At 39.7% G+C, this 23,718-nt stretch overlaps 1 protein-coding gene across 3 annotated transcripts in view; it reads left to right on the forward strand.

The window, feature by feature from the left end:
* LOC108313878 (phosphatidylinositol 3,4,5-trisphosphate 3-phosphatase TPTE2-like) overlaps nt 1–19,403 on the forward strand; it is a 72,831-nt gene extending 53,428 nt beyond the window's left edge. The window contains exons 13-19 of one of the 3 annotated variants that reach the window (XM_037743448.1): nt 2,968–3,029; nt 4,779–4,859; nt 8,471–8,576; nt 10,812–10,891; nt 14,637–14,729; nt 16,472–16,542; nt 18,588–19,403. In XM_037743448.1, coding sequence (XP_037599376.1) covers nt 2,968–3,029; nt 4,779–4,859; nt 8,471–8,576; nt 10,812–10,891; nt 14,637–14,729; nt 16,472–16,542; nt 18,588–18,690 — 596 coding nt within the window. In that variant the 3' untranslated portion in view covers nt 18,691–19,403. The remainder of the gene's footprint in view (nt 1–2,967; nt 3,030–4,778; nt 4,860–8,470; nt 8,577–10,811; nt 10,892–14,636; nt 14,730–16,471; nt 16,543–18,587) is intronic. The other 2 variants (XM_037743449.1, XM_037743450.1) reach the window with 2 other exon arrangements.
* The last annotated feature ends 4,315 nt before the right edge of the window (nt 19,404–23,718 follow it).

The raw sequence follows: 23,718 nt of genomic DNA on the forward strand, positions 1-23,718 counted from the left end.
GAGACGGAGTTTCGCTCTTGTTACCCAGGCTGGAGTGCAATAGCGCCATCTCGGCTCACCGCAACCTCCGCCTCCTGGGTTCAGGCAATTCTCCTGCCCCAGCCTCCTGAGTCACTGGGATTACAGGCACGCGCCACCATGCCCAGCTAATTTTATGTATTTTTTAGTAGAGACGGGGTTTCACCATGTTGACCAGGATGGTCTCGATCTCTTGACCTCATGATCCACCCGCCTCGGCCTCCCACAGTGCTGGGATTACAGGCTTGAGCCACCGCGCCAGGCCCTGTAATGCCCTTCTTTGTCCTTTTTTACTATTGTTGGTTTAAAGCTTGTTTTATCTGTTTTACAAAGTGTAGCCCCTGCTCTTTTTTGTGTTTTGTTTGTATGATAGATCTTTCTTCAACCCTTTACTTTGAACCTATTGGTGTTGTTACATGTGAGATGGGTCTCTTAAAGACAGAAGACAGATGGGTTTTGTTTTTTTTAATCCAACTTGCCACTCTGTGCCTTTTCAGTGGTGTGTTTAAAACATTTATATTCAAGGTTAATATTGACATGTGAGCTTTTCACCCTATCGTGAAACTGTTTGCTGGTTGCTTTGTACTTTCTATTGTGCGGTTGTTTTATAGGGTCTGTGAGCTATGTACTTGTGTGTTTTTATGATAGCAAGTATCATTCTTTCATTTCCATGTTTAGAGCTCCCATAGGTATCTCTTGTAAGACTGGTCTAGTGGTAATGAATTTTCTTGGCATTTGCTTCTCTGGAAAAATGTTTTTATTTCTACTTCACTCAGGAAGCTTAGCTTGGCAGGATATGAATCTCTTCATTATAATTTATTTTATTTAAGAATTCTGAAAATAGACCCTCTAATCTCTTCTGGCTTGTAAGGCTTCTGCAGAGAAGTCTGCTGTTATCCTGATGGGGCTCCCTTTGTATGTGATCTGGCCTTTTTCTCTAGTACCTTTAGGATTTTTTCTTTGTCAGTGACCTTGGACAGTCTGGTAAGTATATGCCTTGGTAATGTTCATTTTTAATAGTATCTTGCAGGTGCTCTCTGGCTTTATTGTAGCTAGATGTCTACCTTTCTAACAAGATTGAAGAAATTTTCTTGAATTATTCTATCAAATATGTTTTCCAGGTGGTTCTCTTTTTTCTCCTTCTCTGAAGGGAATGCCAGTAATTCATAGGGTTGGTCACTACATAATCTCATATTTCTTCACTTTTTAAAATTGTTTTTCCTTTATTTTTGTCTGACAGGATTAGCTCATAAGACCAGTCTGCAAGCTCTGAAATTATGTTTTCTACTTGGTCTAGTCTATTGATAAAGCTTTCAATTGTATTTTGAAATTCCTTAAGTGAGTTTTTTTAATTTCAGAAGTTCTGATTGATTTCTTATTAAGATGTTTGTCTCTTCCCTCATTCCCTGGATTGATTTAGAGGTTTCTTTTTGTTGATTTCAACCTTGAATCTCATTGAGCTTCCTTGCAACCGATGCTTTGAATTCTTTATTATCATTTCTGAGTTTTCATTTTGGTAGAAAGCATTGCCAGAGAGCTAGTGTGGTCTTTTGGTGGTGTCACTACATTCAGATTTCTCATGGTGCCAGAATTCTTGCACTGGTCCTTCTCGTCTGGAGATACTAGCATTTTTTCTTTTTCTTTCCTTCCCTATGATATTATTATTATTGTTGTTGTTTGTTTGTTTGTTTGTTCTCTTCTTTCTCTTTTCCTCCCCCCTAGGGGGGTGTGACTGTAGAGCGTGCTAGGTAGGGTCTTTTGGCTTTGCTTCTGTAGCCCTATGCACTTCTGTCAGCAGGTTTTATATATACCTACAAGCCAGTAGATGGTGCCACGGGTAAGAGCTGGCTGTGGCCAGTGCTGCCGGCTGTATACTTGATCCTTGTCTATTAGGAGGAACTCTGTTGCCTCAGGCAATAGGCTGATTCCCGGAGTACACATTAATCTAAGCTCCCTCCTCAGCCCTAGGGGTAGAAGGGTTGTGGGGACAAGATGGGTGGAGCCAGATTAGGAAGGTCCCCCAAAGTTATCCTGCTTTCAGTCCAGATTTGGAAAAATGCCTGCAACTTTTTCCTATGTCTTTCCCTCACAATGTCTCCAAGTCTCTCCTCAAATTAGCCCCAGGACTTGGGAGAAACAGTGCTCTTCCTCTGCCTGGGTTGCTTGGATCCCCAGTGGAAAGGTAAGACAGAGGGACACTGGCTGCCTGTCTCACATACTGAGGCTTCACTCACTTTTATCAGTTGAATGCTGTCATGTGGGCTGTTTGCCTGCATTGTCCTCCCCAGGATCTGGGGTGTCCTTCATAATTCCAGGGAATCGCCATTTTCTTTCTTGAATTAAAGCTCACAGAGTTGATCTTTATGTACTTGCTTGCTGTTTCCAAATGGTTGAGGCATGCTAAAAGCCTGTAATCTGCCGTCTTGGAAAAAACATTCTTACATTCTTAAGAGAAATGGCACTCGATATTGATATATGGTATTTCTACGTTGCTGAATTCACTTTGAAAATATATGTACATTTTTAAATCTACATTTATATGTGAGACTGGTATAAAGTTATCTTTTCTTCTACTGTATTTGTGCAATTTTGGAATCAGTTATATAAGTCTACTAAATGAATTGGGAATTTTTCTTTTTAACTATTATCCAAAAAAGGTTATAAAAGACATGAATTATTGCTTTCTTACAGATTTAGTAAATACTTCATCATGTCCTTTTGTAGAGAGGCAGTGAGAAATATTTTTACTGTAAATGTAATTTGTGTATTTTTCACCTGTGAGGAGGAGGTTGCAGTGAGCCAAGATTGTGCCACTGTGCTCCAGCCTGGGTGACACAGCAAGACTCTGTCTTAAAAAAAAAAGAAAGAAAGAAAATCAACTTAAAATGAACTCCTTGAATATTTCTGAGTGTATTTTTTTTATATCTTGAACTAACTTTTCTTTTCTAGGAAGAACTGGAACAATGGTTTGTGCCTGTCTTATTGCTTCTGAAATATTTTTAACTGCAGAGGTATGAAAGATGTTACTACAAACTTTGTCTTATGATGATTGAGTTTGCTAGTTCTGAAATATCACTGGTAGCAATTTTAGTTATGGTGCTGAGTGAAATTGTAATTGGAAAAGCAGTTTTTAGAAAGTGTGTTTTTGATACTTTCTTGTTTAACATGCACTAGTTAGTAGATGACTTAAGAATCTCTTTGCCAGGACTGGAGTGAAGTCACTGAGGTGCAAAATTTAATGGAATGCTAACAATTCCAATAATTAAAATAAATAATTTTAGTGTAGTATTTTAACAGTAAAAATTAATGCACAAAATCTATGATATATACAATATCAACATTTTAAATAAAGACAAGACCTGATGGGGCTGGATTAAGGTGAGGGGAGTAAAGCTATATTACACAGATGACAAAAAACATTCAGTAACCAAGATGCTTCTCTCACCTCACCTGACCCTGCTTTTACTCCTACTGGTATCACACGTCTTCCTTCCTCCTGAGAATAATATCAAGCTTAATTAGATAAATTCTCCAAAGAGCATTGACCATCCTCACAACTCTTAGATAGATAAAAGGCAACTGAAAACAAAGCCTCTCCTCAATGTAAATATCTTTGCTTAGTCAATACATGTGGAGTCTGACATCTAGAAATTTCTGATAAGACAAGGTGGGTTGTTTCTACTTAAAGCAGAGTTCTCAGTCATTTTTCTTTGTGCCATTTTCTTGCTGAAACACTACCATTTCCAGCAGCTCTGCTTAAGTTGTTTGGCCTACAGTCTAGGGAGGAAGTGGTGGTTATGCCCAATGCCCAGCACTCCAATTCCACCACCTTTGGTTTTTCTAATTTAAGACAACACATTTTGAAAATGGATGGTGTTTTCAAGCTATGGATCATGATTTATCAGCGAGTTGTAAAATAAAGTTACTCACATCTTTTAAAAATAAAATGGAGTAAAGCAGAATAGAAAATATCAAAAAGTTTAAGTATTGGGTGTGTGTGTGTGTGTGTGTGTGTGTGTGTGTGCCTGCGTGTATCTCCTAGGTTATTAATGTGATTTGCAGCTTAAAAAACAAAAGGTTCGAAAGTCATGGACAGTCATTGATCCAGAGCCCTAGACTTGTATTCCAGGCCTGGGCTGCCGCTAACTGGCTGCAGCATCTCATGGCAGATTGCTTGGTTTTCTTTTGGTCTTAGCGTTCTCATTTGTAATATGGAAAGAAGTGTTGGACCATATGATTTCTAAGGTCTTTCCAGCTCTAAAATTTTATGAATTTACGAATCCTTGAATGAGGGAAGTCCTTGATGTAGCTTTGTTAATTTTGTTATTTTGGGTAGCCTCTGCCCAAAGATCACTGTGCCAGGCACCGTGGCTCATGCCTGTAATCCCAGCACTTTGGGAGGCTGAGGCAGGCGGATCTCTTGAGGTCAGGAGTTCAAAAGCAGCCTGGCCAACATGGCAAAACCCCTATCTCTACTAAAAATATAAAAAATTAGCTGGGCGTGGTGGTACACGCTTCTAGTCCCAGCTACTCAGGAGGCTGAGGCAGTAGAATCGCTTGAACCCAGGAGGTAGAGGTTGCAGTGAGCTGAGATCCTGCCACTGCACTCCAGCCTGGGTGACAGAGCAAGACTCCACCCCAAAAAAAAAAAAAATCACTGACTTTAGGAAAGAAGGTGGCCATAGAAACACTAAGGGTACCTAATACAGGAAAGGAAAGAGTGCAGATGAACCATAGTTGCATTATACCCTTTTTTGTAGGAAAGCCTGTATTACTTTGGAGAAAGGCGAACAGATAAAACCAACAGCACTAAATTTCAGGGAGTAGAAACGCCTTCTCAGGTGAGTTTTCTTTTTAAAAGGGGGAGTTTTTCTGGGGGAGTGGGTTAAGATTGCCACCTGTTATCTGGTTTTATTTTAGACTCTCTTCTTTTGGTGATCAGGCAGCAGCAGTCGGGCACCCTGCACGGCCTTGGCCCCTCCCTGAGGCTGGGGGTCATGCTTCAGGAGCTGCCCTCGTGTTGGGGGCTCTGGCTTCTCCTCAGAGCACCCTGCTTTCTATTCCATACTGGTTATTACTTATGGAGCTCAGGAATTGATTATTCTCCCAAAGCAGGAAGGTCCAGTACCTAAGGCTCCAGGACCCTGAAGTTTATCTAAAATCACCAGCCTTTGATTTCAATGTAAAAAAGATGCAAGTCTTTCACAAACCCTTACTAGGCCAATTCAACCTTTGGAGAATATCACAAAGATTGTTTCTGGATAACTCCGCTTTGTATGCGTGTGTGTGTGTGTGTGTGTGTGTGTCTTTTCTGTGTGTTTTGGGGGAGGTGTATTTTAAAAGAGAAAGTAAAGGGGAAATCAACTTTCCAAAAACCCTTTTACATACCAGACAGTATTGCACTTTTACATATCTCATTTAATACCCATAACACCTATATAAAATATATGCTGTTACTTCATTTTTTTCTTTTAAAAACATTTTATTATGGAAAATTTTAATGATATACAGAAGTCCAGAGAATCATACAATGTATCTCTATATAGCCATGACATTGCGGCAACAGTCATTTCAGCCTGCAGCCAGCAACGTTTCATCCATTCTTTTCCCACTCTGCTCACACCCCCAACCCCACTCTCCACTCTTGCTTTCCCTAAACCTGGGTTATTTTAAAGGAAATTTCAGTCGTCAGATCATTTTATCCCACAAGTATTTTAGTAAGACATTTAAGTACTCTTAACCACCAAAAACACTTAATACTTTTTAATCATATCTAAAAATATTACACCTTAAAAATCCTTAATATCAAATTTGTAGTCCATGTTTGTTTCCAAAACTGTCTTAAAATCTTTGAAAATTTAGTTTGTTTCAATCAGAAAATTCAAACAAGGTCCACACATTTCACTTGGTTTCTGTGTCTCCTACGTCTCTTTTAAGAATCTAAGTTCATATATTTCTCACCATTTTTTATTACTTGTACTTTGATTATTGCAGAAACCAGGATGTTCATTCTATAGCATTTATAACATTCTAGACTTTGCTGAACTATTCTAGGAGTTACACATTCACTATCTTATCTAATATTCTCAGTAACTTTATGAGTAGGCACTACTATGATGCTCATCTTATACATTAGAAAACTGAGGTCCACAGAAAGTAACTTTTGGACTAAGGATTGAAATCTAGATGTCAGACTCTGAAGCCCATGCTATGCACAGCTTCTCATTTTTATTGTCTTTCTATATTGCCCCTCAAACTGAAGTGAGACTGGGTTGGGAATTCTTAAACAGATTTGGATATGGCTGTAAATGAGTTTTTCTTTAAGTGGTAGGAGCTGAGTAAGTACTCTTGGCCCTGTTAGAACACTGTAACTACTGATGGTCAGCCTTTAGTTTTGGCCAAAAGAACTCAGCCTTATCCACTGATACTTTTTTCCCACACCTAAGCCAAAAACAAAACAAAACAAAGATAGTCATAGATCCAAGCTAAAAGTAATAGGTGAATTTACTGAAGTGCAGCCCTAATCATGCCATTTCCGTGCTCAAAATCCATACTATGTCCCTGCTGCCAACAGCAATAAACTGAATGTTTCAACCTGGCACTCAAGAGCCACAGTTTGACTTTTCTGCTATGTGCATGCACACATCCCACGCTTGAACGCATTTCGACTGTGTGCTGTTTCCCAGCCTGTGGACACTTGATACTCTCATGCCATTGCTCATGCCCCTTTTCCTGGAGTCTCCTTCCCCTCTCAGCCTGAAGTAGTCTCTTGTTTTTTCAGTTCTTAAAGCCTTTTGTGTTTCTCTTCAGGACTACGTCACTGCATTATTCTCTAGCTATTTGAAGTGGTGACTTCTGTATCCCCTTTAAAGGCAAGGCCCATGGATTACCCATCTTTCCCCACTTTTCTCACAGTATCTTCTTTGTTTTTAGTGAGTGCCCCCTATGGGTTGGTTGTATTAATTTCTACTATAAGTTCATTTTGTTTTAAGTTATAGGGGAAGGAAGCATGGGAGCAAAAGAAATTTAGGGAAAGGTTGAGAATCTGGTGGCAGGAGCCAAGGGGATCCTAGATGGAGCGCCTTCAACAGCTCTACCCATGCATCTCCCCGTCCCCAGTTCTTTTACACTTGTGCATAGGTTCCCTAACTTTAGTCCAGAACTAGCACACCAAAGGCTGCAACTGAATCTCTTCCGATTCACTGAGAAAGTAACACAGGGACCCAGCTGCAGGTTTGAGAGCTGTGTTGGCAAGACGTCAGGAGAGAGTACCCTCTGTATCTGGCGGGGATTCTCAGACACCGTGACGTTCCGACCCTGCACTGTGGGCCATTCTGCTGACTACGTCTACTCCTAAGTTAAGAACTTTCATGAGCCTTCCTCATGGCTGGCCCTTTCTAAAGGAAAGTATGGCAGTTAGTTACTTTAGTGAACATTTCCCAGTGGATAAGGAACAGTCTGTGAACCTGAGTCCTTTTTTTTTTTGATACAGAGTCTCACTTTGTCACCCAGACTGGAGTTTGTCTTGGTGGAGGTGTCCCCGTATCATATCATTTTCTCACCTTCTTTCAGTGGTGCAATCTCAGCTCACTGCAACCTCAACCTCTTGGGTTCAAGCGATTCTCCTGCCTCAGCTTCCTGAGTAGCTGGGATTACAGGTGCCCACCACCACGCATGGCTAATTTTTATTTTTAGTAGAGACAGGGTCACCCTGTTGGTCAGGCTGGTCTCAAACTCCTGACCTCAAGTGATCCACCCACCTTGGCCTCCCAAAGTGCTGGGATTACAGGCATGAGCCACCACACCCGGCAGACTTTTGAATTTTGAACCAGTTGATTCAGTACCAAAGTTCTTCAACAACTTTGAGAAAAATTCAAGGGGAGCCATTGTGAACAGCTTACCCCAGGGAAAGGACAAAGCTGAGAGAATTCCAGGGCTTCCTCGTGAAAGCAGAGCTTGGGAAATGGAAAGTGAAGAAATTCTAGCTGTCAGAAATGAGAAGAATGACATGAAATCTGCTGCTGAGGTATGGAGGTATTCCTCTTGAGTTTTCACATATACCATTCTCTCATGCCAGGAAACTGCTCTTCACCAAACCACGAACCTTCCTCTAACTCAGTCACAACTAAGCTTCTATCTGCGCACTGATGATGATGTAACTGTTTTGTTGTTGGTTCTGATTAGTTGCCCTCTCAACTATAAGCAGCCTGTAAACTAGACCTGGCTTCACCCTTGTTACTTCCCTATAGCATTTAATTCAGTATTTTTCCTCCAAGGTATATAGTTGTGAGGCAATATCCCTAAAAGTGTCTAGTGATATAATGGCATCAGTAAACATTTCCTTAATTACTTACTCCCCTTAATAAGCTTTATGCAAAAAAAAAAAAAAAAAAGGAATGTTGACTTTAGACTTTTCACCTCCACTTAAAGTGAGATGTCTCTTGCTTTTCAGAATAGATATGTTGGATATTTTGCACAAGTGAAACACCACTACAACTGGAATCTCCCTCCAGTAAGGATACTCTTTATAAAAAGATTCATTATTTATTCGATCCATGGTAAGTGCTTTATGTATAATTGAAGAATTGGGCAGGAGGGCCAATGTTCCCGCCCTGGGAGGGTTTTGCTCATAGCTATATATACAGATGATCCTAGCTCATACCTGTCTTTGAAGTCTTGCTCTGTCGACCAGGCTGGAGTGCCAGTGGTGCGATCTCGGCTCACTGCAGCCTCTGCCTCGGCCTCCTGGGTAGCTGGGATTACAGGCACACGTCACCCTGACCGACTAATTTTTGTATTTTTAGTACAGACGGGGTTTCACCATGTTGGCCAGGCTGGTCTCGAACTCCTGACCTCAGCTAATCTGCCCACCTCGGCCTCCCAAAGTGCTAGGATTACAGGTGTGAGCCACCACACCTGGCTATACCTGTCTTTTTATGTATCCTCACGCATGAACTTTTTCTTACGTATGCTCCTCCTCCTGCAATTGCCCATTGATTGCGAGCCCTTAGATGCTCTTTACTTTTTCTTTTCCATCACCAATTTGGGGGGACTTCATCCCCTTCCCATCTCTCCTGTTCTCATTGCTCCTGTGGTCTCACCGTCGGGTGGACTTTTCAGGGCAGAGTGAGCCTCTGAGGAGGGAGGAGGGGGACCCATGTGGCCTCAAGACTTATTTCTCATAACCACCTCTAGTTCAGAGTTTGTCTTGGCGGAGGTGTCTCCATATCATATCATTTTCTCACCTTTTTTCAGAGGCATATTTTTTTCTCATCACCCTGGGCTCTTCCTTTCCCCTCTGTCCTCCATCTGTAACCCTCTCACTCCCAGCTTTCACTCAGGGAAGGTGGGAAAGCAGGATCAGTCTGTGTGGAGGGGATGGGGCCTCACCACTCCCACTGCCAGAGAGGTAGCAGGGAGGTGATGCTTCTGAACCCCTAAAGCAAACCTCATACCGCCAGCTTGTGGTCACCTGACGTGGCGCAAGTGTTGGGTGTTATGGATGCCATGGTGCCAGGATACTGGTGTCCACACAGACATTTTTAGTCTTCTGAGTTTAGTTCCACATTTCTAGCCTTCTGAGTTTAGTTCTACATTTCACTGATTTCTGGTAGACATCAATAGAAATTCTGCACCTGGAATGGGAAAGAGGGAACTGAGACAAGAAACTGTGATTTCTAATGACAAATAAATATCATGGTGTCTGTGAAAACAAAATTAAATGAAAAGAAAAAAGCAGTATATGAGATGAGCAATCAAGAATAATTAACACACTTATTTATTAAAATGTTTGTTTTAATTCTCTACCTTTAGTTTTGTGCATATTTAAATTAAAATTAATATAGAGTTGAGAGGAAAGCAATAAAAAATTAATTGGCTGAGAAACCAAGTCTTTGAGGAAATGCTAAAGGAATTGGGTCATTTCAGTTGAAAAAAAAGGGGCAGAAGAGCCTTTGTCTGTAAATAGATACTGAACGCCATGGGAATTTTTGGATGTAACTATCCTATATTTTTATAGAGATTGCATCAGAAACTGGCCTTAAAGTAGGGCCAAAGTAGTTTAGACTACAGTATTTATTATTAAGATTCATTATGATTAGAAGTCTGAAGAAAGCAACACATTAGCAAGAAAGGTTGCAAATCACCTTTTCTAAAATTTTTTTTTTTTTTTGAGACACTGTCTCACTCTCTTGCCCAGGCTGGAGTGCAGTGGTGTGATCTCAGCTCACTGCAACCTCTGCCTCCCAGGTTCAAGCAATTCTCCTGTCTCAGCCTCCTCCTGAGTAGCTGGAATAACAGGTATGTGCCAGCATGCCCAGCTATTTTTTGTATTTTTAGTAGAGATGGGGTTTTACCATGTTGGCCAGGCTGGTCTCAAACTCCTGACCTCAAGTAATCTACCCACCTCTGCCTCCCAAAGTGCTGGGATTAGAGGCGTGAGCCACCATGTCTGGTCCACCTTCCCTAAATATTTTTTTCTGGAAAGATGAAGTGATGGGATTCTAAGTCTTTGAAGCTGATTGTATGTGTGTGTGTGTGTGTTGTTGTTGTTGTTGTTTTTTTTTCATTTTTTTTAATCCCCTGTCTTATAAAATCTGCTTTAGGAGACAGAACTGGGCTTGAAGACTTGTCTTTCAAAGACAAAATCCATGCAAGACCAAATAAGTAGCTGCTGATACATTGTTAACTTGGATAATTTTTTCTCTTTTTAATCCATGATGTTAATTGATGAGACATTTTGATCTTTGTGCTAACCAACCTAACTTTTAAATTTTATTTAGGTATTGGATCAGGCGATGAAAATGATCTAAAACTCCAAATAGTAATGGAGAAAAGGGTTGTCTTTTCCTGTACTTCTTTAAAAAATTGTGTGGTAAGAGAAAACATGTGAATTGAAAAAGTCTGATGTTTGTTTTAAGGCTGAATGTCAAACCAGCAATGTTCACCTCCCTAAACTATCACTCACCGTAAAGAGATTCCATAATGCTTTCTGGTTACTCTCCAGGCTGGTGTCACTGGATTTGGATGCAGACCAGAGATAAATTAACCTGTTTGTTCAAAACAGTTTTTTCAGGCTACTTTCCAGAATTTATTTCTGTTCAGCGTTGCTTTGTCTTTCACTTTTCCACAAACGCTGAGCATGTTCCCAGGAATGTATTAAAGATTTTAATTTACATATGTGGTCGTTTTTAGCCATATTCTTTTCTTCTTGGTCATTTTATCTTTTATTATAGAGCAGTGATTCTAAAATTTTAGTGTACATGAAAACCACCGAGGAACTTGTAAAGGTTTACATTCCTAGTTTGTCCCCCCAATATATGATTTGGGAGATCTGGAATGGGGCCCAGGAATCGATAGACTTAGCAATGTCCCAAGTGATTCTAAGTCAGAGGTTCTGTGGGATAACCCTATGAGAAACAGTGCAAGAGTGGAGGAACTGGGGAGGAATCTCTTTATTCACAGCACAAGGACCTTGTAGTCAAAATTTTGCTGCAAGGAAGAAATGCCTAAAACTATAAACCTTTTATGAAACAGTAAGAAAGCTTCCTTCGTGGGTCTAATAACCATAAACTTAGAATTCCTACTCAGGCCTTTGTCTCAAATTCTCCTATTACTAATCCTATTCCTCCCCTCTCTGCATCCCCCCACCCCTTTTTTTGGCCTCTCCCAACTGAGAGCATTCACCTAGGCCTGACCCTTGGCTTTCTGTTCTTAGCAAATGCTTTATTCTTGGTTAAGGAATGACCCATCCCCTTTAGTTAAACTATTATTTATTAATTTATATAACAGATATTTATGAGCACCCACTGAGTTGTAGATGCAGGAGCTACAACATGAACAGTCTCCACTCCAACTGAAATGCATTAGCCAGTCTGAATTATCAATGAGCTTTCTCTCTGCTTCTGCAAATGGCACCAGCTTTCTCCCACTTAGGCTTTGGGCTTTGATTCTCTTTGCCTCAGTCCCCTAAATCCAGTTAGTTATCAATCCCTGTTGATTATGCCTTTGAAATTTCTCTGTGCTCTCCTGCCTTTCTGTTCTCACTGCCACTAACTGTCCAGAACCTCATTTGCTCATGCCTAGATTTCTACAATGGTTATCTTACCTTTTCTTTCTCCTTATGTAATGGAATGTATAGAATCCTGAAATATGCATCCTGAAATATGCCTTTCATTGTGAAAAGTTATAGGTAGAGCAGAAGACACACTGTTAACCAGTTAACACCTTTGGCTCAACATCCTTATCTGTAAAATAAATATCACGTCTCAAGTGTTGTGAGAATTAAATAATATATACATATATATATAAAGTTTCTTTGTAAACTATAAATCACTAAATAAGTGTTACATGTGATAATTATCAGGCCTCTTTGTCGCATAGGAAATACCCCGCCATATTCTTCAGCAACCCCCCGCGTATTGCCTTGGCTCTTGAGCTCTTAAGATATCATAGCCCTAACGTAATACCTGAGCTTACAGACTTCACTCCAAATAAACTGGGTCATCCCCTTTGGCTCTTGGAACACAACTCTAATTTCGTTCGTTAGTTAGTTGGTTCTTTCTTTCTTTCCTTCCTTTCTTTCTTTCCCTTTTTTTTGCCTTGGGTCAGGGTCTCATTCTGTCACCCAGGCTGTAGCTCAGCGGCGTGGTCATGGCTCACCACAGCCTCCACCTCCCGAGCTCAAGCAATCCCCCAGTTTGTTTATTGTTTGTAGAGACTGGGTCTTGCTGTATTACCTAGGCTGGTCTCAAACCACCTTTCCACCTCAGCCTCACAACGTGCTGGGATTATAGGCATGAACCACATGGCCTGACCTTTTTTGTTGTTGTTTTTCTAATTTCTTTTTTTTTTTTTTTTTTGAGGTTGAGTTTGGCTCTCATGGCCCAGGCTGGAGTGGAATGGTGAGATCTTGGCTCACTGCAACCTCTGCCTCCCAGGTTCAAGCGATTCTCTTGCCTCAGCCTCCCGAGTAGCTGGGATTACAGGCGTGCACCACCACACCTGGCTAATTTTGTATTTTTAGTAAAAAAGGGATTTCTCCATGTTGGTCAGGCTGGTCTTGAACTCCTGACCTCAGGTGATCCGCTCACCTTGGCCTCCCAAAGTGCTGGGATTACAGGCATGAGCCACTGCACCCGCCTATTTTTCTAATTTCTACTTTGTGTTATTGCTGGTCTTTTTCCCTCTGAATGGGCTAGATTCTATTTTCAGAGCTTTTGTTCCTTTATCTAAACTGTTTCATGCCCAATTGAGTTTCTACCTCCTCAATGAAATTTTCGCATTCTGCACCTCCTTTTAACCAGCCCCCAATAGTGCATAAGAACACACCCATCCTTCATCATACAGGTTGACTTATATACCATTCTACTATTGTTTCTTATATGTACAGCTTCCTTAAGGAACTAACTGAGTCTGTACCTCCTTTTGTGTTTCTCACAGGGCCTAGCATAGACTTTTCTTATTGTAGGTGCCATTATTTATATGAGAGTAAGCCAAAGAAATAGTATAGCTTCAAAGTAATTCATTACAAAACTTGACCTATCTTTGGTCACTCCATCCAGCAGCCTGCAGTGGTCAAGTCCAAAGATCCCATTGACAAACACAAGAGTTCTGATAAAACATCAAGTGTTATGGACTCCCGTTGTTATTTTTTAAATTTAGAAAATAAAAAACCATTAAGCATTACTTTTTGAATGTCAATGCTAGCTTTAAAATTGAGCTTCTTACTGTATTCTCAAAAGAGGTCCTAATGCATGAAGACCAAATGACACACATTAAATAATATTTAATTGATTAAAGTCTAATAGAAAATTCAATACTTTTTAAAAGTGAGGCACTTTAAAAAAGTAAGGCCCTTTTAGTAGAGACGCCCAACCCCGTCTCTACTAAAAATACAAAAATTAGCTGGGTGTGGTGGTGTACGCTTGTAGTCCCAGCTTCTTAGGAGGCTGAGGTAGGAGAATCACTTGAACCTGGGAGGCAGAGGTTGCAGTGAGCAGAGATCACACCACTCCAGCCTGGCAACAGAGCAAGACTCCATCTCAATAAAAGAAGAAAAAGAAAAGTGCCTCATGATAACCCTCAAACATGTTGGCCTATTAAAAATGTAAACAACAAGCAGGACATGGTGGCTCATGCCTATAATCCCAGCACTTTGGGAGGCCCAGGTGGACAGATCCCTTGAGGCCAGGAGTTCAAGACCAGCCTGTCTAATATAGTGAAGCTCCATCTCTACTAAAAATACAAAAATTAGCTGGGTGTGGTGGCATGCACCTATAGTCCCAGCTACTCGGGAGGCTGAGGCACAAGAATCACTTGAATCTGGGAGTCAGAGGTTGCAGTGAGTTGAGATCATGCCACTGCACTTCAGCCTGGGTGACAGTGAGACTCTGTCTCAAAAAANAAAAAAAAAAAAAAAAAAAAAAAAACACACACACACACATATAAACAATAGTATTGCAACTAGAAAAGATTATTCATAATTATTTACATATGTAGTGATTGGTCTATGGACCAAAAGTACTTGATAAATACAGGAAGTCATGATAAATGAAAAGGAACTTCATTGTTATCATTAGTTAGGTTTATAGTTCTAAATTCCATGTGTTAATTCCCAGGTAATTCATGACGCTGAAACAGACAGAGTAATAATTGATATATTTAACTGTCCACCTCTGTATCATGACGTGAAAGTGCGGTTTTTCTCTTCGGTGAGTAATCAAGAAACAGCCTCTGCCATTGTTCTTGTCTGGTTGAATGATTTTATTTAAGATTTGCTTGACTACAATTCCCAACAAGGGAGATGATAGATGTCATCTCACAGAGGGAGGGGGAGAAAAACAGTAAATCAGCGCTATAACAAAATTTTTTAAAAGAACATATGTAATTTGAATAATTTTGTTCATTTGTTTTTTCTAAATTGTAAATTTTCTAAATTTTTCTAAATTCACATGTATTAATTCTCATACAAAAAATACAAAATAAACACACAAAAAATGTAAAAGCCAAGGTGCTAAAAAACCAAAGGTATGTTTTACTGCGTAGCAATGATTACATCTTGTTTTGCATTTTTTTTTTTTAATTAAAAAATTGAGGCCGGGCCTGGTGGCTCATGCTTATAATCTCAGCACTTTGGGAGGCTGAAGCGGGTGGATCTTGAGGCCAGGAGTTCAAGACCATCCTGACCAAAATGGTGAAATTCCATCTCTACTAAAAATACAAAAATTACCTAGGCATGATGGTGCATACCGGTAGTCCCAGCTATTCGGGAGGCTGAGGCAGGAGAATCACTTGAACCTGGGAGGCAGAGGTTGCAGTGAGCCAAAATCACACCACTGCACTCCAGCCTGGCAAGAGAGTGAGACTCTATCTAAAATTAAAAAATTGAGACAGGGTCACACTCTGTCACCCAGGCTGCAGTGCAGTGGTGTGATCATAGCTAACTGCCGCTTCAGCCTCCAGAGCTCAAGCAATCCTCCCACTTCGGCCTCCCAAGTAGCTGGGAGCATCTACTGGAAAAAGAGTTAGGTTTGGGTGACTCAGCTGGGTGAAACACAAAGAAGGCGGCACAATACAACACATGAAATGGCCAAAGCAGTCTGTTATTAATTCCAGAGAGAAGAGGGCAGCACACTTCGCAGGGCCAACTGTACGGGGGAGCCATCCAGGAGACCTGTGCTCGACTGATGGGTGGAGAGCAATAGCAAGAGAGAGGGAGGGACCTGAGAGTGGAAGCCTTTATTGGGATGTAAGGCACTACCTGAGAAGGTTTCCTGCAGGGAGGTCTAATTTGGTTTAATGCAAGCAGGCATGTGTTCCATGAAGTCATGCTATGACTGAGAGGTGGTCACTGATATATCCACACAGTCCATGCAGAGTATGGGGAACTGTGGGGTGAGTCAAGCATGTTATATCTAGCTGTCCCATAATGAAGTAGTCACCAGGAGAAGGTTGTATAAGGCAGATATTGGGATCAGTCACATTGAGAAACTGGGAGGAGGTAAACTGGAAACTGCTGAGGGTAACTGAACCCCACTTCTGATATCAGAAAGTCAAGTTTATATTTAAAAGGGATGCTGGGGTAACAGCAACAAAAATATTGTAAGAATTCACTACAATATACTTGGGTATACATAGGCATAGGTCCTTAGTAGATTCTGTTTAGCACTATCTAAACAGAATTTAAATCCGCATTTAAATTAAATATCTATCATGGAAAAAATACTATTCCTTGAAAATTTTGATAGAAACGGCAAGAGAAAGCAATGGCATTTTCATAAAACCTCCTCCTTTGTGTCTAGATTGTGTTGTCATAGACTGCAGAGTACTGCATATTTAATAGTTATAACTGTCTCATAAATATATAAAGGATTAAAGGAAAGAAATTTATTTCTTCGGAATGATTAGTTCTTGGTATCACTTTTACTTTGAAAATAATTTATTTTCTTTTTAGGTGCTTCCTAAATACTATGACAATTGTCCTTTTTTCTTCTGGTTTCACACATCTTTTATACAAGATAACAGGTATGGATATAATATAAACCCATAGAAACAGCCTGATCTTCAGTGTCTAAGGTGTAATGGCAATTCTTTTGCTGGTTGTCATAAACTTAATTTATAGGAAGCAAAAACTCCTCGAGCCACCTTACTCCTCTTACTTTGGTTATTTAAAAAATACATTTGTGGCTGGGCGCGGTGGCTTAAGCCTGTAATCCCAGCACTTTGGGAGGCCGAGGCGGGTGGATCACGAGGTCAAGAGATCGAGACCATCCCGGTTAACATGGTGAAACCCCGTCTCTACTAAAAATACAAAAACATTAGCTGGGCACGGTGGCACGTGCCTGTAATCCCAGCTACTGAGGAGGCTGAGGCAGGAGAATTTCCTGAACCCAGGAGGTGGAGGTTGCGGTGAGCCGAGATCGCGCCATTGCACTCCAGCCTGGGTAACAAGAGTGAAACTCCGTCTCAAAAAAAAAAAACAAAACATTTGTTCTTGAGACCCACTGTTGCAGCATCCTCAAGGTCCATGCCATAGGACTGTGTTATGAGTTCAAAAGTATTGTAATCAGTTCTTAAGTATGGCAGTAAATTCCTCCCAGAGAAGTTCGGTATGAGTCTGCTCGGTACCTTCATCATGTCAGGTCTTTAATAGGTGCTGATTTACCAATGACGAACCACCACCAAATTTTGTGCTAAAGTAAGGCAGGACCTAGGGAGGCTACGGCTAGCTGAAAAGCTGACTGATACACTTATATCTAGGAGAAGTTACAAGACACAGTAAGTATTAAGGAATACACCTAAAAATACTATTAAGTAATAGCCTCCCATTTAAATGTGGCTTTCTAATAACTGAATTGGGAAAACTTTCTGCATAATTATTAATTGGATTTAGAGATTATTGTTCCAAAAAACCTTCTGCCATATTTGGAAACTCATTTCTCAGTCTAGAAGTTCTCCACTATATGTAGCATTTGTTCTATGGTGGTGAAAATTTTGAGTTTTTTGGTATCAACCATACCCTCAATACAAAAGGATAAAATATTTTTTAAATGATTTAGGTCAGAGCTGTAGAAATGGCTACGATTAAATGGCATGAGTTGATAGTTATTATTATAGCCAGTCCCAATCTTTTCTTCAAATGTGAACTGGAGCTAATAACTCCTTAAGTCCAGCAAGGCAACGCTAAATTAAATCTCTGGTCTACACACTTGTAATGCATGCACATTTAATGGATTTTGATAGCATGAACTTTGGATTTGATGGAGAGTTTTTACAAATTTTTTTCTTGGATGCATACAAACAATAAGCTTTTTCTTATAACATGAGCAGAGTCCCTCAAATAGTGAGAGCTGGGTGGACTTTCATTTGACGCTATTTCTCAAAAGTGATTCTTGCTAAAGGATACAGTTTTTTTTTACTTTAAAACACCATGTTCATTTGGAGAAGCAGTAAGGTCACTTTTATCCTCACTTTTATGCAAATTTCTAAAGATTTCTGTAACATTTAAATGGTAAAGCTGTTTTTGTTAGTTATGAGATTGTTGTTTAGCCAAAAATGCCAACTTCTATCATTTAAAACACTAGGCACAAAGGGGTTAACCAATTTATTCCTAGTGCTCCATTATTGGAACACTAAGCATGTGGGAGTTAGATCCTACTGCTCCAGGTCATCTCCAAGGTCTGATTGCAAAAATTCAAAAAATTACAACCTCACACATGAATTAAAAGAGATACGGTATTTTATTACTGTGTTTTCATTCATGTCTAGCCTGACTGATTTTTGTCACATACAGAAATTTAGATATTTTATTAAACCTGGGTGTCACTAATTCCATTAAAAGCAATGTTAAAAGAATCAGCATGCGTTACTGATGTGTTGCTGAAGATTAAAGTATTTTTAAGTCTCACGAAAATGATGGAAGGAGACAACGGAGACACAAAAAAGGGGCTGAGGTTCTATTCACGGTGAGGTTCTTTTTTTGTTTCTTCAAGCTCTAACAAGGGCGCCCAACTGCATGGCTTTTCAGTTAGCCTCAATATCAAATGCAGGTTTTTTTTTTCTATTCTTAGGCTTTATCTACCAAGAAATGAGTTGGATAATCCACATAAACAAAAAACATGGAAAATTTACCCACCGGAATTTGCAGTGGAGATAATTTTTGAGGAGAAATGACTTACAGTTAAGTTGTAGCTGATTAAGAATAGTCCCCCCTTCCCCTTCTGGGAAAGAATTATGTTTCTTCCAACCCCCGCCACATATTTTTATGTTCTAAATCTTCCCTGCTGATATATCTATGTTTATATATGTTTACATATGTTCTTGATAAATCTATTAAATATATACAGATAAAACGTCAGTGTGTTTTTTTCTTTTTTGAAGGCATATACTTCAGTTTCCATCTTGTATTTACATAAATTTGGAACAGAGTACACAGAAACGTTAGGCATCATTTTGAAGAATTTTGAAATAGAACTTTCATATCAAAATAATTGAGATATTTAAAAATTGTGATTCCCCAACACCCACTTACTTAGATATTTTTGATCAAGTATTTATTCCCTGCTTTGTTTCACATTTGTAGTTTGAGATTTATTAGAAAGCTAATTTATATTTTTTTCTTCTACTTCATTTACAAACTGTCTGTTAACAGATTGGCGGCAGACTTTAAATCCAGGAGAGAGAAATGTTTCACACAGCAGTCCCCTAGCTCCCAACACACACTCTTCTCTCAATCCGAGTACTAAATGGGTAGCTTACTTCACAAATTTCTTTTAATTCCACACAGACACGGGGGTTGGGATAAGCAGATTGTGGTAAATATGAAGGATAGGTAATCTTCAGTAAGTTCTGCTTTTGTATAAAATTGTAAGTGAAATCAAAAGAAATATTTGTTCTTAGAGTAATCTAGGCGTACTGTTATTTTGAAATCCACCAGTCCTGCTCACAACCAACTTCACCTAACCTTGGGGGAACTCTGAAGGGAGGTAATCTTCTAATTATTAACACTAGTTAGCAACATGTCTACAGGAAATCATTATTATTTCCTCTTTGGTGCCAGGTGCTACTTTTTTTTTAACAAATTTTTTATTTTTATTTTTTATGTTTTGAGACAGGGTCTCACTCTGGTTGTCAAGACTGGAGTGCAGTGGTGTGATCTTGGCTCACTGCAACCTCAACCTCCCAGGCTCAGATGATTCTCCCACCTCAGCCTCCCAAGTAACTCGGACTATAGGCACATGCCACCACACCCAGCTAATTTTTTGTATTTTTAGTAGAGACGAGGTTTCGCCATGTTGCCCAGGCTGGTCTCAAATTCCTGAACTCAAGCAATCTGCCTGCCCCAGCCTCCCAAAGTGCTGGGATTACAGGCATGAGCCACCACGCCCAGCCTGTAGCTGTTATTCAAAGTAACTTCATTGCCACTGTATCCTCAGGCCATGACTGTCCTTGAAAAATTTCTATTTTGGCTTTATTGAAATTATTTGAATGATTTTCCTTTTATTAGCAAGGCTCTCAACAATCTAGACCAAGATGAATTCATCAGAAAATGAAAGGTAGCAACTAATAAGTCAAATGTCACTGCTAAAACATGATATGTCATTCCTGAAAAACCTTGCATTCTACAGAAAACACTAAAAAAAGAAGCAGTTCATGAAAATATAGGGCTTGGGAGGTCAAGGCAAACCACTCTGGCATAGCAGCTTTGTAACCAACACACTAACCACTTGGATCACCCATGTCAGCACCTCAGTGTTTGGAGTTCTCCATAGGACCTTTTTTATTTTTGAGTAGAAATGGAACAATATATAAGGGCTGTGGGTACCAGAGTGGCACAGATGAGAGTAGAGCCTTGAGCCATGGTGGGCATGGAAGGCAGCAACCTGCCAGGGGCTGAGAGCCCCATGAGGCTGGTGAGCAGCCTAGCTGCAGGTGATTTTTTTTCTCCTCTAAATATTCCAAAAAAGTTTCCAACTGCCCGTGCAGCAGCCCAACTAAAGCCTTTTTCCTTTACTCCCCCTAATCTGGCTCCCCCTTTGAGGAAAAGATCATAGAACATGCTTTCACATTCCCTTCATGTTAATATTATACCCTGCCGTTCATATTACAGAAACACGTGTAGGCACAACATAGGTTGTACTATTTCATTTAAAATTCACACAGCAATAATCTACAGAGGGTAGATGATGTCCTGGGTTAGGTGAATAGGGAGGAAAATACTTAGCTGGCTCAGTGAAGAGTAAGATCTGTCTTTTTCAATACTAGCAATACAGGAAGGAAGGAAACCCCCTTTTTTATTTTAAGAATTTCACTTTTTGAAATAAAGAGGTTACCATTAAGGTTTCTCTTCCCCAAACCTCCAAGACCCACCAAAATTTGGAAATTATGAGTTGTCACACTATTCTGCTTTTGCTTATTCAAAGAAAACCTGTTTAAGGCCTCTTTGGGCATTGCTTTCTTCAAATGCAGAATGAATTCTTTGAACATCCCAAGAGACTTATAATATATCAGAATTGTTAAGTGTGCTCTGAATGAAGAGACCCTCCAAGCAGGCTTTGTGTGAGCAACATGGCTGTTTATTCACCCAGGTGCGGGAGGGCTGAGTCTGAAGAGAGAGTCAGCGGAGGGTGAAGGGATAGGAGTTGGTTTTATAGGTTTGGGGTAGGCAGTGGAAAGTTAAAGAAGCTACAGCTCAGGGCAGTTTTTGCAAGCTGGGAGGGGGTCATAGGGTCTGAAGTCATGAGGTTGACCTGTCACTTGAGCAAGGTTGGTTACAAAGTCCAGTTGCCTTATCATTTGAGGTCTTATATTTAAATCTTTAATCTGTCTCCAGTTAATTTTTGTATGGGATGAAAGGTATGGGTCCAGAATCATTATTCTGCATATAGTTAGCCAGTTGCCCCCGCACCATGTATTGAACTATTGAATAAGGAGTCTTTCCCCCATTGCTTGTTTTTGTCAGCCTTGTCAGAGATCAGATGGTTGTAAGTGTAAGCCTTTATTCTGAGTTTTCTATTCTGTTCCATTGGCCTATGTGTCTGCTTTTGTTCTGTGCTGTTTTGGCTACCTTATAGTTTGAAGCCTCTGGCTTTGCCCTTTTTGCTTAGGTTTGCTTTGGCTATGCAGGCTCTTTTTTGGTTTCATATGAATTTTAGAATAGTTTTTCCTAATTCTGTGAAGAATGACGTTGGTAGTTTGATAGAAATAGCACTGAATCTGTAAATTGCTTTGGGCAGTATGGCCATTTGAACAATATTGATTCTTCCAAACCATGAGCATGGAATGTTTTTCCATTTAATTGTTACCTCTGATTTCTTTCAGCAGTGTTTTGTAGTTCTTGTAGAGATCTTTCACATCCTTTGTTAGCTGTATTCCTAGGTATTTCATTTTCTTTGTGGCCATTGTAAATGGAATTCTGTTCTTGATTTGACTGTCAGCCTGGACATCATTGGTGTATAGAAATGCTGTTGACTTTTGTACATTGATTTTTTTTATCCTGAAACTTTACTGAAGTTGTTTATCAGATCTAGTGGCCTTTTGGCAGAGTCTTTAGGGTTTTCTGGGTATAGAATCATATCACCAGCAAAGAGAGATAGTTTGACTTCTCTTCCTATTTGGATGCCTTTTCTTTCTTTCTTCTGCCTGAGGGCTCTGGGTAGGACTTCCAGTACTATGTTGAATAGGAGTGGTAAGACTGGACTGGGCATCATTGTCTCATTTCATTTCTCATGGGGACTGGTTCCAGGCTTTGCCAACTCAGTAGGCTGGGGCTATGGGTTTATCATAGATGGCTCTTATTATTTTGAGGTATGTTCCTTTGATTCCTAGTCTGTTGAGGTTTTTAATGTGAAGGGATGTCAGCTTTTATCAAAAGCTGTTTCTACATCTATTGAGATGATCATATGGTTTTTGCTTTTAGTTCTGTTTATGTGGTAAATCACATTTATTGATTTGCATATGTTGAACCAGCCTTGCATCTGTGGACTGAAGCCTTCTTGATTGTGGTGTATGAACTTATTGATGTGCTGCTGGATTCCATTTCCTAGTATTTTGTTAAGAATTTTTGTGTCTGTGTTCATGAAAGTAATTGGCCTGAGGTTTTCTTTTTGTGTTCATCTCTGCCAGATTTTGGTATTAGGCTGATGTTGGCTTCATGGAATGAGTTAGAAAGGAGCCCCTCAGCCTCAATTCTTCTTTATTTTATTTATTTTTTATTTTTTTTAAGATGGCGTTTCACTATGTTGGTCAGGCTGGTCTTGAACTCCTGACCTCAGGTGATCCACCCACCTTGGCCTCCAAAGTGCTTGGATTACAGGCGTGAGCCACCACGCCTGGCCCATCCTCAATTCTTTGGAATAGTTTCAGTAGAATTAGTACCAGTTGTTTGTACATCTGGTAGAATTCAGCTGTGGCTCCATCTGGTCCAGGGCTTTTCCTTGTTGGTAGATTTTTTTTATTAATTATTTGATTTCAGAGCTCGATATTTGTCTATTCAAGGTTTCGATCTCTTTCTGATTTAATCTGGAGAGATTATATGTTTCCAGGAATTTATCCATTTCCTCTAGATTATCTAATTTGTGTGCATAGAGTTGTTTACAGTATTCTCTGAGGATCTTTTGTATTTCTGTGGGATTGGTTGTAATGTCATCTTTGTCATTTCTAATTGTACGTATTTGGCTCTTCTACTTTTTTCTTTCTTTAGCTAGCAGTCTATCAATTTAAAAAAATAATGATTATTGGTTTCATTGATCTTTTGTGTCGATTTTTGCACCTAGACTCAAAAACAAGAACAAGAACAACAACAACAAAAACAGCATTTCAAAAAGCACTTCATTCAGTGCTTCTCTAATTTTAGTTATTCTCTTCTGCCAGCTTTGGGGTTGGTTTATTCTTTTTTTTTCTGTTTCCATAAGCGCAAAGTAGGAGTGTTAATTTGAGATATTGCTAACTTCTTGATGAAGGCATTTAGTGCTAGAAACTTTTAACACTGCTTTAGCTGCATCCTGGAGATTTTGATATGTTGTGTTCCTATTTTCATTAATTTCAAAGAATTTTTTATTTCTGCCTTTATTGTATTTTCTTTTTCTTTTTCTTTTCTTTTTTAGCTAGAAGACAAAATGTTTTATTTTAAAACATTGAAAAAACATTAAAAGACAAATGTCAATTATATAACCAGGAATGTTAAATATATGGAAACTGTAA

The sequence above is a fragment of the Cebus imitator genome, unplaced genomic scaffold (assembly GCF_001604975.1).
Source record: "Cebus imitator isolate Cc_AM_T3 unplaced genomic scaffold, Cebus_imitator-1.0 Scaffold145, whole genome shotgun sequence".
Classification (NCBI taxonomy): domain Eukaryota; kingdom Metazoa; phylum Chordata; class Mammalia; order Primates; family Cebidae; genus Cebus; species Cebus imitator.